General features: G+C 64.8%; 1 protein-coding gene across 2 annotated transcripts in view; it reads right to left on the bottom strand.

The window, feature by feature from the left end:
• Positions 1-11,193, bottom strand: part of NFAM1 (NFAT activating protein with ITAM motif 1) — a 21,571-nt gene that overhangs the window by 4,259 nt on the left and 6,119 nt on the right. The window contains exons 2-5 of one of the 2 annotated variants that reach the window (XM_012720673.1): positions 8,457-8,783; positions 8,118-8,230; positions 5,228-5,326; positions 1,994-2,469 (exon numbers count right to left, since the gene is read on the bottom strand). In XM_012720673.1, the coding sequence (XP_012576127.1) occupies positions 2,236-2,469; positions 5,228-5,326; positions 8,118-8,230; positions 8,457-8,783 (773 nt within the window). In that variant the 3' untranslated portion in view covers positions 1,994-2,235. Of the gene's footprint in view, positions 1-1,993; positions 2,470-5,227; positions 5,327-8,117; positions 8,231-8,456; positions 8,784-11,193 lie in introns of those variants that run through there. The other variant, XM_012720674.1, reaches the window with a different exon arrangement.

The following is an 11,193-nucleotide window of genomic DNA, read 5'->3' as shown; positions in this document are numbered from 1 at the left end:
TGAGCTGGGCTGAGCTGGGCTGAGCTGGATTGAGCTGGGCTGAGCTGGGCTAAGCTGGATTGAGCTGGGCTGAGCTGGGCTGAGCTGTGCTGGGCTGAGCTAGGCTGAGCTGGGCTGAGCTGTGCTGGACTGGACAGGGCTGGACTGGGCTGAGCTGGGCTGAGCCAGATTGAACCGGGCTGAGCTGGGCTGAGCTGGATTGAGCTGGGCTGAGCTGGGCTGAGCTGGGCTGAGCTGTGCTGGGCTGAGCTGTGCTGGACTGGACTGGGCTGGACTGGGCTGGACTGGGCTGGACTGGGCTGAGCCGGATTGAGTTGGATTTAGCTGAACTAAATTGGATTGGGCTGGGCTGCACTGGGCTGTGTTTGTGCGAGACCCAGACCTCCAAGTCCCTTTGCCTCCTGCTGCCCAGCGGCCTGTAGTGCTGCCCACACGGGTCCAGTGCTGGCAGGGTCTGGAGCCAGTGCTAAGGTCTCCTGCAGACTCATGGAGAGCTTAAGCCAGCAACCTGGGCCAGGACCAACGCTGAGCGTCCTGGACACAGGTCCCCCGGGGGCCCCCACACCCGAGGAAGCAACAGTTGTATTCTCCTGGGGCGCTGCAGGTGGAGGAGTGCACGATACCTGTGGCTCAGGAAGGCTAGGGCGGGGCTGTCAGAGCAGGGGCCGGGTGGAGAAGTGCCTCTGCTCTATGTTGAGGCCCTGGCGGGTCAGAACTGGACAGCCCCCGGGGTGCCAGGAGTCGGGGCAGGGCCGAGAGGCCTCCAGCGAAGGCCGCTGGTGCCAGGCTGTTGCTGGCACTGGGAGCGGCTGGAGGCTGCACCGTTCTGTCAGGAGGCCCCTCCCGCTGCCAGGGCCGAGGCTGTGAGTAGGTGAGCGAGCCGGCCGGGGGAGGGCGGCCACCGGGGAGGGCTGCACCCCGCCCAGGGGCAGTGGGGCGCGGGGCGGACTCGGCAGCCCACCGCACCTGGGCACCTGGCAGGTAAGCAGCAGACCGCCGTCCCCTGCTGTGTGCAGGACCCTGGGGCGGGAGGGGTGAAGCAGGTCACGTATGAGAGTAAAGGTGGCCACAAGGTCCACCAGAGCCACAAGGAGGAGGGGGTGGCGGCCACGGAGCAGGCGGAAGGGGCGGTCTGGAAAAGGAGGCCAGCGAGGCCCCAACTGCGATGCCCCCTGCACAGAGAGCGGCGGGAACAGCCTCCAGGAGAGGCTGGGGGAAGGGCACGGCGGCCCCGGGATGACAGGCGAGAACGAGGCGGGGCGAGGGCACTTGCGGACAGGGCCCCGCGGCCGCTCCCCTCCCGAGCGGAGGCCGGTGAGCGGGCGCCTCTGGACAGGCGCCTGGCCTGCGCTGCGCAGACCCCCCGCCCGGGTAGGGGTGCCCAGCTCAGGCCCACACAAGTCTGCACGAGCCACCTGCCCTTGGGTCAGCCCAGCCTGTGGTGGGTGCACCCGGCTGCCAGGGAGACTCGGGGCCCCACTGAGCTTCGGCCACAGGCCGCGCCCTGCTCTGCCCTCCGGACCCTTTCCTTCACTCAGGACCAGACCTGCCGGTGTGGGGGACCCTAGCACCCCTATTCTCGGGCGATTGTCCGGGGCCCAGAGCCCCCTTGTCAGCTTGGTGCAGGGTCAGGCAGGGGCCTTTCCCCAAGGGCACAAGTCCTGGCATGAGGAACATATGGGAGCCAGTGGCAGATATGAGGACGGTGATATCGGCGGCCCCTGGTGGCCTAGGGGGCAGACTCAGGCTAGCACCACTGACTGAGCTTGATCCGGGCCAGGGAGTGACTCCCAGGGTGGCACAGGTCTCCCCTGTCCCCCCACTGCCCCCTCAGCAGTGGATTTCAGCAGATCCGCCTGTTCTGCTCCCCACTCTTCCTCTGGTGACTCCTCTCATCTCCTGCACCTCTGGCCTGTACCCCAACTCTTATGTGCATGAATCATTTTTTTAAAACTGCAAAGAAAAAAAAAAGTTTAGCCTGAGCAACTGGAAGGCAGACACCGTCACCGAGTATGAGAAGGGCTGTGGAAGAGACTTCGACCATGAAGAACTGGCATTGGTCAGGAGAGATATCAACCAGATGTCTAAGCGGAGTTGACGCTGGTGTTCAGAGGAGGTCTGTGGGCCTGAGGTGCAAACCTGGGAAGTGTCGAGGTTAGATGGCCTCTCAGCCCTGAGGCCGAATGAAGTCAGCCAAGAGAGGGAAGGTCAAAGAGAAGAGGCTTAAAATGGGATTCAGATGCTTAGAGGCCAAGTTCCACAGTACCGGGGAGCCAAAGCAGAGTCAGGGGACATCAGCAGGGAGTAGAATGTTCTAGAAGCAAGTGAGAACTGTGTTCCAAGGAGTAGGGAGAGCTCCATGACACCAGCTGTCTCAGATGCTAGTGACTCCTTGAGGAAGAGGAGACCATCGGATTTAACGACGTTGCAATCAAGGGCAGCCTTGGCCAGGACAGTGTTGCTGAAGGGCTGGAAAGCAGAGAGAGGCATAGATAGTTTTGAAAGTTCTAAGGAGAGCTGGAGAGAGGCGTGCTGGGGGGTGGCGGAGCGGTGTGGGCTCAAGGTAAGGAATTTAAGGCAGAAGCATCACAGCATGTTTGCAAGCTACAAATGTGATGCATTGTTAGCCCTGTTTTATAGAATAGGGAACCAAGACTCAATGTTGAGTTAACAGAGCCAGTGAGCAACAGAAGTAGCTTTGAAACAGTCTGTCTAACCGACTCCAAATCCATTCTCCTACATAGGCCAATTCTGAAGAAGCAAAGCAGAGGGTGCAGCTTTGTCTCCCCAAATCACAAAACAGTAAGCAAAAACTGACATAATTAAAAGGAGAAATAGACAAATCTTTGATCCAGTGGGCAAATTTTGACTTGTTTCTTTTAACATTAGATAGATTTAAAAAAAGGAAATCACTAAGAAAGTGGAATATTTTAACAACAGGGTGGACAAATTTGACCTAGCTGACAGGTAGAGAACACACAATGCAAGTTCTTTTCAAGACCACTCTGAATATGAGCTGATCCATACAGCAGGGCTCAAAACTCTTCAGAGGGTTGGAATCATAAAGCATGTATTCTCTAAGCACAGTGGAATTAGCAAGAAAAAAAAAAGAGCCAGAAAATATTTAAATTTTAAACACTAAGCAAACACTTTAAAATGACCCAGGAGGTAAGGAAGAAATCTCAATGGAGAATTTAAACTGAAAAATAGCAAAAATATGTCACATCAAAACCTATGGAATGCAGCTAAAGTCATTCTTAAAGGGAAATTCGTAGCCTTAATCACATAAACTAGGAAACAAGACTTAAAGTCAATGAGCTGAGTGTCCATCCGAAGAAAGCGCAGTCGTGTGTCACTTCACACGGGGGCAGGTTCTGAAAAATGCACGTTGTGTGGAGATCACAGAGCGTAGCCACACAGCTGACAGCGTGGCCTGCGGCGCACGGGGCTGCCAGAGCCACTGCTGCCCATGGGGCCGCCGCTGACATGGGCGAAGGCGTGCACAGAAAGCCTCCCCTGCAGGTTGGGGCGGGGTGAGCCACTTGTCACTTCTCAGAAAAGCAGAGAACTTACAGAGAAGCTAATAGAATTAATGAATGACTCCAGCAAGCAAGGTCACACTATACAAAATGGTTGCATAAAAAAACGAATTTCTGCCTAAAGCAATAGACAATTAGACAACGAAACTCAAATGGGAACCGCAGTGCAGGTAGGGAAACAGCGGTGACGGCATCATCACGCCGTGACGTCACTCATGGGACCCTGGACTCATTCACGGGGCCCTGCAGCCCCTCCATCCTGTCCAAATCACCTGTGACCCTGCAGGGCCGCTGGCCTCCACCTCACAGCCCAGGGAATTCTGCCCGAGCCTCGGGGTACCCAGCCCCCGCGAGAAAGGCGGTCACACACAGGCGGCCCTTCCGGTGAAGCGAGGCCTGCGAAGGGCATTTCCTCATGTGGAAGGACGTTTGGGAGCTACTGTAACATGAACACAATAGCTGTATTACTCTAATTAGAAAAATACGCGCGTGTGTGTCCCTGTGTGTGTTTAGGGTTAGAAGTCAATGTGACTAGAATTTATCCTGGAAGAAGACAGGACTCGGACAGTGGACGCTGGTATTTTCTTCATGCAAACACAGCCTCAAACACACACACACACACACACGTATACACGCGAGGGAGAGAATCTCGTGTGTGTGTGAGTGTGGGAGCGAGAGATGCTTTTGTTCAACAGCTGACACCAGAATTCCTCCGGGAAAGCACCATGGGGCTGCCGGGAGGAGAGGAGCCGGGCAGGTCTGGGCCAGTGGCTGGGGATTCCCTGGGGGCCGCTGGTCAGTGCTGCCCGCAGGCCACTCCCTCGCCTGGTCCTCGCCGGCGTGCAGCCTCGCAAGCTGCCTGAGCAGGCTGCAGCGGCCAGAGCAGGGCAGCAGGTGCAGACGGAGCCCCGCGCCAAGGTGGCCCGGGCCCGAGGAGGCGGCGCTGGCCCGCGGGGGCCAGCCAGGCTCTGCGGGGGGACCCGGAGCTACGGCCTACCCTGTAGCTCCCCATGTGACTGGGAGACCCCGACGCAGGGGCCATTTATTCCTGCCTTTCTCTGCAGGGCCCTGTGTTAGCGTGGAACTGAAATAGAGGGAAGCGAGAGGCACATGCTGCCCTCACAGCCTCAAGCGGGCGGCCGGCGGGCCGGGCAGGGCCGGGGCCTGAGAGGCGGGACTCCCCAGCTCACCAGGCGGCCGGCTGCCGTGGCAGCTAAAGGTCACGGCACAACGAACCAGCAGAGTCTCTGCTTGAGCGTGAGGCTATAAAGCATTGGGGGGGGGGGCGGAGTGGGGGCACAGAGAACCTTCAGTTCCACTGAGGTTTGTGGGACCAAGTCTGACCTTGTCCTCTTTGGGGGTCTCATTGTTGCTGCAAAGTTGCACAATAAAAACAGGAGGGAGCTGGTGACCGGCTCACACCGTGATGCCGTGTGGAAACGTTTTCTCTTACCACCAGGGCCCCCCTTGTTCTAGAGGTGGAGCTGTGCCCAGAAGGGGGTGGGTCACCGCACCCCCCAGGCCTGCCACGGGCCGGATACACGGCCCCACTCACCTCCACAGAAATTCCACCAGGTGGGAGCTCTCGCCCCAGTTTATAGGCGGGAACTAGAGGCTCCAAGGAGCCAGGAACCAGCCCTGCATCGGTCAGGCCCAGAGGGGCCGAGGGCGCCGGGCCCAGGACTCACCGTGTAGACGGAGTCCGAATCGGGGGTCAGCTGCTGCGGACCTTTGGCAGGGCTGGTGGCTGGGCATTTCCAGGCAAGGTGCTTCCCTGGGGTCCGTGCCTGTGGGGGGAGGAAAGACACAGAGGGCTGTGGGGGCTGGGGGGTCGCTCCCCTGCCCCGCCGCACAGACCCCGCAGAGGAAGGCCGACCAGCCGGCGGGAGGCCACACAAGCCCCGTGCGGCCCCTCCGCTCGGCAGCCCCCTCCCAGGACACATGTCCAGGGGTCCAGCGTCCCCGTCAAGCTGCTCCTTTGCCTGGAGACCCCGGGACCCCCGGCCCGACAGCGCAGCCGGGGAGGCCGCGCGGCAGGAGCAGGGCCGGGGCGGGTCCCTGGGCGGCAGCACCCCAGCAGGAGGCCCTGAGCGGGGTCAGCCGGCCTGACCGCACCGTCCCTGTGGCTTCCCAGGGCCCCCCGCGAGATGGCGGCCAGGACGCGCGAGGGGCTGAGGGGTCCCTCGGCCAGGCAGGGCCAGGCAGCTTGTTAGGGCGGCGTGAAGAGGGCCCTGCCCGGGCACTGAGGACCCAGAGGGGGCGGGGAGGACGAGCGGTGTTAGCAGTGTCCGCTGGGGGCAGGGACAGAGCCTCTAGCCTGGGAGGGAGAAGCTGGCGGAGGGGCCGCGGGGCCTGAAGGCTGAGAAGTTCCTCTGCCAGGGAGGGGGAAATCTGAGGAATCTGAAGATGGTCCAGGGGGAGAGAGAGGTGCGGCTGTCAGGAGCAGGCCGGCCGGTGGTGGGGCCGGGGAGCCTGCGGGCAGCGGGCACGTCGCAGGCCTCAGGGGGGCGCGGGACCAGCTGCCAGACTGCAGGGGCGGGAGGCAGGGGCTGGCCGCAGGCTGCCAGCGGGCGGCGGTCAGCAGCTCGGGGCTGAGAGCGGCCTCACATCCCTGGTCCAGCCTCCACGCTGGCCACGGTAGAGCAGCAGCAGCGTCATCTCGGGGCAGGAGCTAATTAAAAGCCCTGGCCGCCTGCCAGCCCGCAGCCCGCGGGCTGGGGATCGGCTCTCAGAGCCGCTTAACTCCCAGCAGGAGCCAGCGCCTCCCGCCCTCAGACGCGGGCGAGGGGACGGGGCTGCCCGAGGGGCTGTCAGCACGCCGCGGTCTCCTGGGCCCCGCAGGCCGCAGACAGCGCACGCTCATCCCTGCTCCTCACCCGACCCACGGCTCAGAGACGGCTCTAGACCGACCTGGGCCACAGAGCAAAGAAGTGGCACAGGCCGGATCTGCGCCTCGGTCTGTGGCCCAGGCCTGGGGTGAGCAGGCAGCGTGCGTGAGGCGCTTGGCCCTGCAGGCCGCAGGAGCCCGGGCGGCCGCTCATTCAGTTCCCGCAGTGGCCCGAGGGAGTGAGCGTGGAATTCCCACTGAGCAGGGGGTAAACCGAGGCAGGCCAGGTAGCCCATGACTGTCCAGGCGGAGCCCACGTGCCCAGTCCTTCAATCCAGCACGCCTCTGTGCACAGTCAGAGGGGGACCACCTCAGAGCAGGGTCTGTCTGTCCTGGGCAGCTCCCCGGGCACAGCCCAGGCCCGAGGGCGCGACCCCACAGCAAGCACTTTCCGGGTGCTGGACCCCGGCCAGAGTTGAGGACCTGTGGTACGCCAGTGGCCCCTGGACACTGACCGCTGGGGTCCCTGTGGAGATGTCACTCTGCAGTCCGGGGCGGGAAGACCAAGTCTGCAGGGGCTGGGGGTGGCACTGCCCCCTGGATTCAGGAAAGGGCTGGCCAGGCTCTCTGAGTCTGAGAGTGGCCCGGCTGGGGGTGGAGACAGTGGGCAGAACACGGGGCAGCGGGCCGGGCGGGGTAGAGAGATGGCAGCAGAGTGAGTGTGGGGCCGGTGCGCAGAGAGGTGCCAGCGCCGGACAGCGCAGGCCTGGCAGGTCTGCGGCCTCAGCCACCACAGAGCTGGGTGCTGGAGGCGGGGCGGGGCGGGGAGGTGTCGGAGTAGCTGGGGGGCAGGGGAGCGGCCAGCTGTGGCCCCAGGTCCTGGGAGCGCAGAGGGAGGCTCCCCTGGAAGGTCACGCGGCCACTTTCTCCCGGGCGGGCGCCCTGCCGGCCACTTGTCCAGCCATCGTCCAGCTGCGGCTTCCGAGGGAGCAAGCCAATGGGCGAGTCCATCGGCGGCTCCGAGGCCGGAGCCTCAGCTGCCCTCGGAAGGCAGGACACTGGCCTAGGCGTCCAGCCCTGCCTGCGGGGCTTGCCTCTGCTTGGTGAGGGGCGGCCCAGCATGTGAGCAGGGTGAGGCGCAGAGCCAGGGCTGTGGGGCAGGGAGAGCGCTGTGCTGTTCCGGGGGTGACGAGCCCCTGGAGAAGGGCTGGGGCTGCAGGACTTGGAGGCAGGATGGGGGGAGGGGGCGGGGGGGCTAAAGTGTGCTCTTGGGCAGGTAAGTGCAGAGGAGGGCTGGAGTTGGGAGGGGTCTGGGCACCATCCGTTGGGGGGGCTGAACCCTGGGATTGCAGGATTCATGGGGGGGCTCTGAGGGAGGGGCCCAGGGCCTCAACTGCATTAAAGACCCCAGGGTTTTTGGGGGGCCATTTCACTTATTCCCGTTTTCCTGGGTCCTTAGCGCGACCTGGGGTGTCGCAGGTGCAGTGACTCTTCGGTGAGTCAACGAACACGTGACTTCCGTCTAAGGGGCCTGGCCCCTTGGGGAGTGGGGGGGTCCCCGCCAGGGCCTTGGTGACTGAGCTGCCCCCGACTCCTACAGCCGGTCTGACAGACCCTGGGGTACCTAGTCCAGGGTCCGCAGGGCCGGGAGGGGCCACGGGGCAGCTGCCTCAGCGGCCCTCACCTGGCCCGTCCCCAGGCGCGGCCGCAGGGTGGGGGTGGCCGCGTGGGGGCACGTGTGGGAGACCCACCTTCTTCCGGAGCAGCAGCGCCGTGCCCAGGAGGCTCAAGACGCTCAGGAGGCCAAGGAAGAACAGGAGCAGGAACTTCCGGGAGCCCAGGGGGGGCTCCTGGTACCCCACGTCTAGTAGGGGACAGAGAGGCAGGGGTCACTAACGGGGGAGCTGGAGCAAGCCCGCCCTAGACCGCGGGGCCCCCTGGGGAAGTGGTGGGAGCCAGGGAGAGAAACGCGCGCGTGCTCAGAGCCTGCTCTCCGCCAGCCCGCGGGCGAGAGACCCGGCGGGCAGCCCTCAGGCCCTGCCGGACCCGCCCGGCCTCCGGCCCGCAGCGACGCACTCGGGCCGCCTCACCTCTGACCAGGATGAAGGTGCCCGGGCCCCTCACGACGATCCTCCCCCAGTGGGCCACGCAGTAGTAGGTGCCCGTGGCGGAGGCCCTGGCCAGCCCGGCGGTGATCTGGCACACCACGGTGTGGGTCTGGTTCTCGGTGCCCGAGCTGGGCGGGCAGGGGACGGTCTGCTCCTTGGACGGCCGGCCCTGCGTGTCCATGTAAAAGTAGGAGACGTCGAAGGACTTGAACTTGGGGGTGTAAAGGTAGGTGATGCTGCAGTTGAAGGAAACGGCTCCGTTGGCCAGGGACACCAGGATGGGGGAGCCCGGCTGGCTCACTGACTGCCCTGAGGGCGAGGAGAGGCGTCACTGAGGCGCTGCCCTGGGCGCCTCCCCGCCCGCCTGCCACACTGTGCCCGGCACCTCCAGCGCCACGGGGCGATGCCAGGAGCCCTGCAGCCCCACAGCGCCAGCTAGGCCCGGCCGTGGCCGCGCTCGGGCCCGTTTGACAGGAAGGAGGAGACCGGGCTCGGATGAGGGGAGAGAGGGCGCCCGCTCCAGCTCCCACCCCCAGGCCAAGCAGCCCGAGGGACCCAAGCCCGTGAGCGCTGAGAGTTAAGTAGGGAGGAGGCAGATGTGCTTCCTGGCCAGGAGCCGGTGGGCCGCCCCGGTGCCGGGAAGGACCAGCTTGCCTGGGGCTGAGCTCAGGGAACAGTTCCTGTTTGCCTGGACTATACCAGCAACGCCCGAGAGTGGACTCCACACGTCGCAGGTGTTGGGCTGCGGCCGTGACCGGCACTCCAGAGCGCACTGAGGGGCCGCGTCCTCCGGGCCCGGGGACCCGCCTAGGGGAGCAGCTTAAAGTCCCAGAAGAGGCAGGCCGGAGGTGCCGGTCAGCTCCTGGACACCCGCCCTCCCTGGCCTGATGGCCCCTGTGCTTCTGGGGGCGTTGCCCCCAGCAAGTCCGCCCCTGCCCACTTCCCCCCCCACCCCCCGCAGACGGCTGAGCTGGGGTCAGCGCCCACAGCCCAGAGCTGCGGCTGCTGACCAGAGAGCACAGTGAGAGCCCCTCAGCCTGGGCAGGCTCCTCGCTGCGGGAGTGAGGTGGGGCCCCTTCGGGGCGGGGCTTCTGCTCTGCTGTCTGCAGCTCAGCCTACCTGGACCCCCAGGGTGGGGGGAGGCCCGGAGAGGCCCAGGGACAGGCAGGCAGAGAGGCCTCTGCGCCAGCTGACCTCTCACAGCTGAGGTGCTGCGCTTCCTGTTGGCGGCTAGAGACCACAGCCTGAAGAGCTGCAGGCGTGGATGGTCCCCGGAGGGCAAGGCTGGCCGCCACCACCGGCCTGGAGGGCACCGAGCAGCTGCTGGGGTGCCCCTGCTGGGCTCTGTGGCCGCCGCCCTTTGTCGCAAAACAAGGCCCCTGAGATGTGGCAGGGCCAGGGCCACGGGCACCCAGGCCACTTCCGGCTCCGAGCCACCCCTGTGCCCCTCGCCCGGGGCCTCCTCACCTGGCCACCTGCCGCCAGGCAGCCATGACCCAGCTTTGACCCACTTCCGCCCAGCTGGCTCTTGCAGTGACCCGGGGCAGCAGGGCAGGCGGCCCCAGGCTAGAGCTTCCTGGGAGGGGTTGGGGGGCGGCGGGCGGGAGCGGACCCAAGTCACCAGAAAAGGGCCAGAACCGCCAGTGGCCCCGGACCCCCTCCCGGGGGTCTCCCGCAGGCCTCTCCTTGACTGTGGGGCAGCGCCGGCCCGGGGGGCTGACCTCGCCTCGCCCTGGGGAGCCACCCAGGGAGACAGCAGGAGCCTTCCGGATCCCCCCACCAGAGGTGTCCCTCACACGGGCAGCTCTGCTGGGGGCGACAGAGCAGACACGGTCGCTGTGCTCTGGATTTGTCCCGAGAAGGCGGGAGGGTGAGGGCGGCGGGCTCGGGGGGCACGCGGCGACCCTCCAACCCAGAGGCCCATCTGGGGACAGGGCCAAACAGTGGGAGGGAGGGAGGGACACTGGGGTGCAGCACAGGTGGAGGTGCTGCCCCCCAACCCAGCCTGACTCCTCCTTCTCCTCGTCTTCTGAATCTGGCCGCTTTGGGCCCGAGATGCTGGGGACCCCATGCTGAATCCTGGGGAGGGCCCCATAACCAGGGACCTGCTGGTGTGAGGGGTGCCTTGCCTTCCGCCAGCACAGCACCCCAACACACACACTCCCGGACAGCTCCAGAGTCCAGTCAAGGCCCCTCCCAGGCGGGGCTGGCCTGGTGCTGTCCCGGGATCCCCCATCAGCCCACCCTGCCCTGCCGGGCACAGGAGCCCCAGGAGCGAGACCCGAAAGCCTCTACCTGGGCGGCTAAGACACGCAGCTGAAGACCGGGACGGGGAATTCGCATTTGCACAGGGCAGGCTCCTGGTTCCAGCTGGTCACACACCCAGGGTGTGTGTGGGGGCGGGGGGCGTTATCTGCCCCCCACTCCCGGGAGCAGCTACAAGCAGCCTCACTTGGTCCAACAGATTGAAAAGGCCGGGCCCGGCCTCCGGCCTCCGGGCGCAGCTGCCCTGGGCCTCTGTCCCTCCCGTCCCGGCTGCAGACAGCAGGTTTGCGGCCGGCAGACTCTGCCCAGCCAGGCTCTTCCTGTGCCCGGGGCGCCCCTGCACCCCCTCTCCCCGCCACTATGTCACCTGCTCCCCAAGCCCCGGGGCTCCTTCTGCGCAGAGCCCCAGAGAGGCTGTGGGGTCCCCCTCTGCAGAGGAGGCGCCGTGGCTGGC

Source organism: Condylura cristata, unplaced genomic scaffold (genome assembly GCF_000260355.1).
Source record: "Condylura cristata isolate star-nosed mole 26May11 unplaced genomic scaffold, ConCri1.0 scaffold00004, whole genome shotgun sequence".
Taxonomy (NCBI): domain Eukaryota; kingdom Metazoa; phylum Chordata; class Mammalia; order Eulipotyphla; family Talpidae; genus Condylura; species Condylura cristata.
The sequence above is the reverse complement of the archived record's forward strand: the minus strand, read 5'-3'. Positions and strand labels throughout refer to the sequence as shown.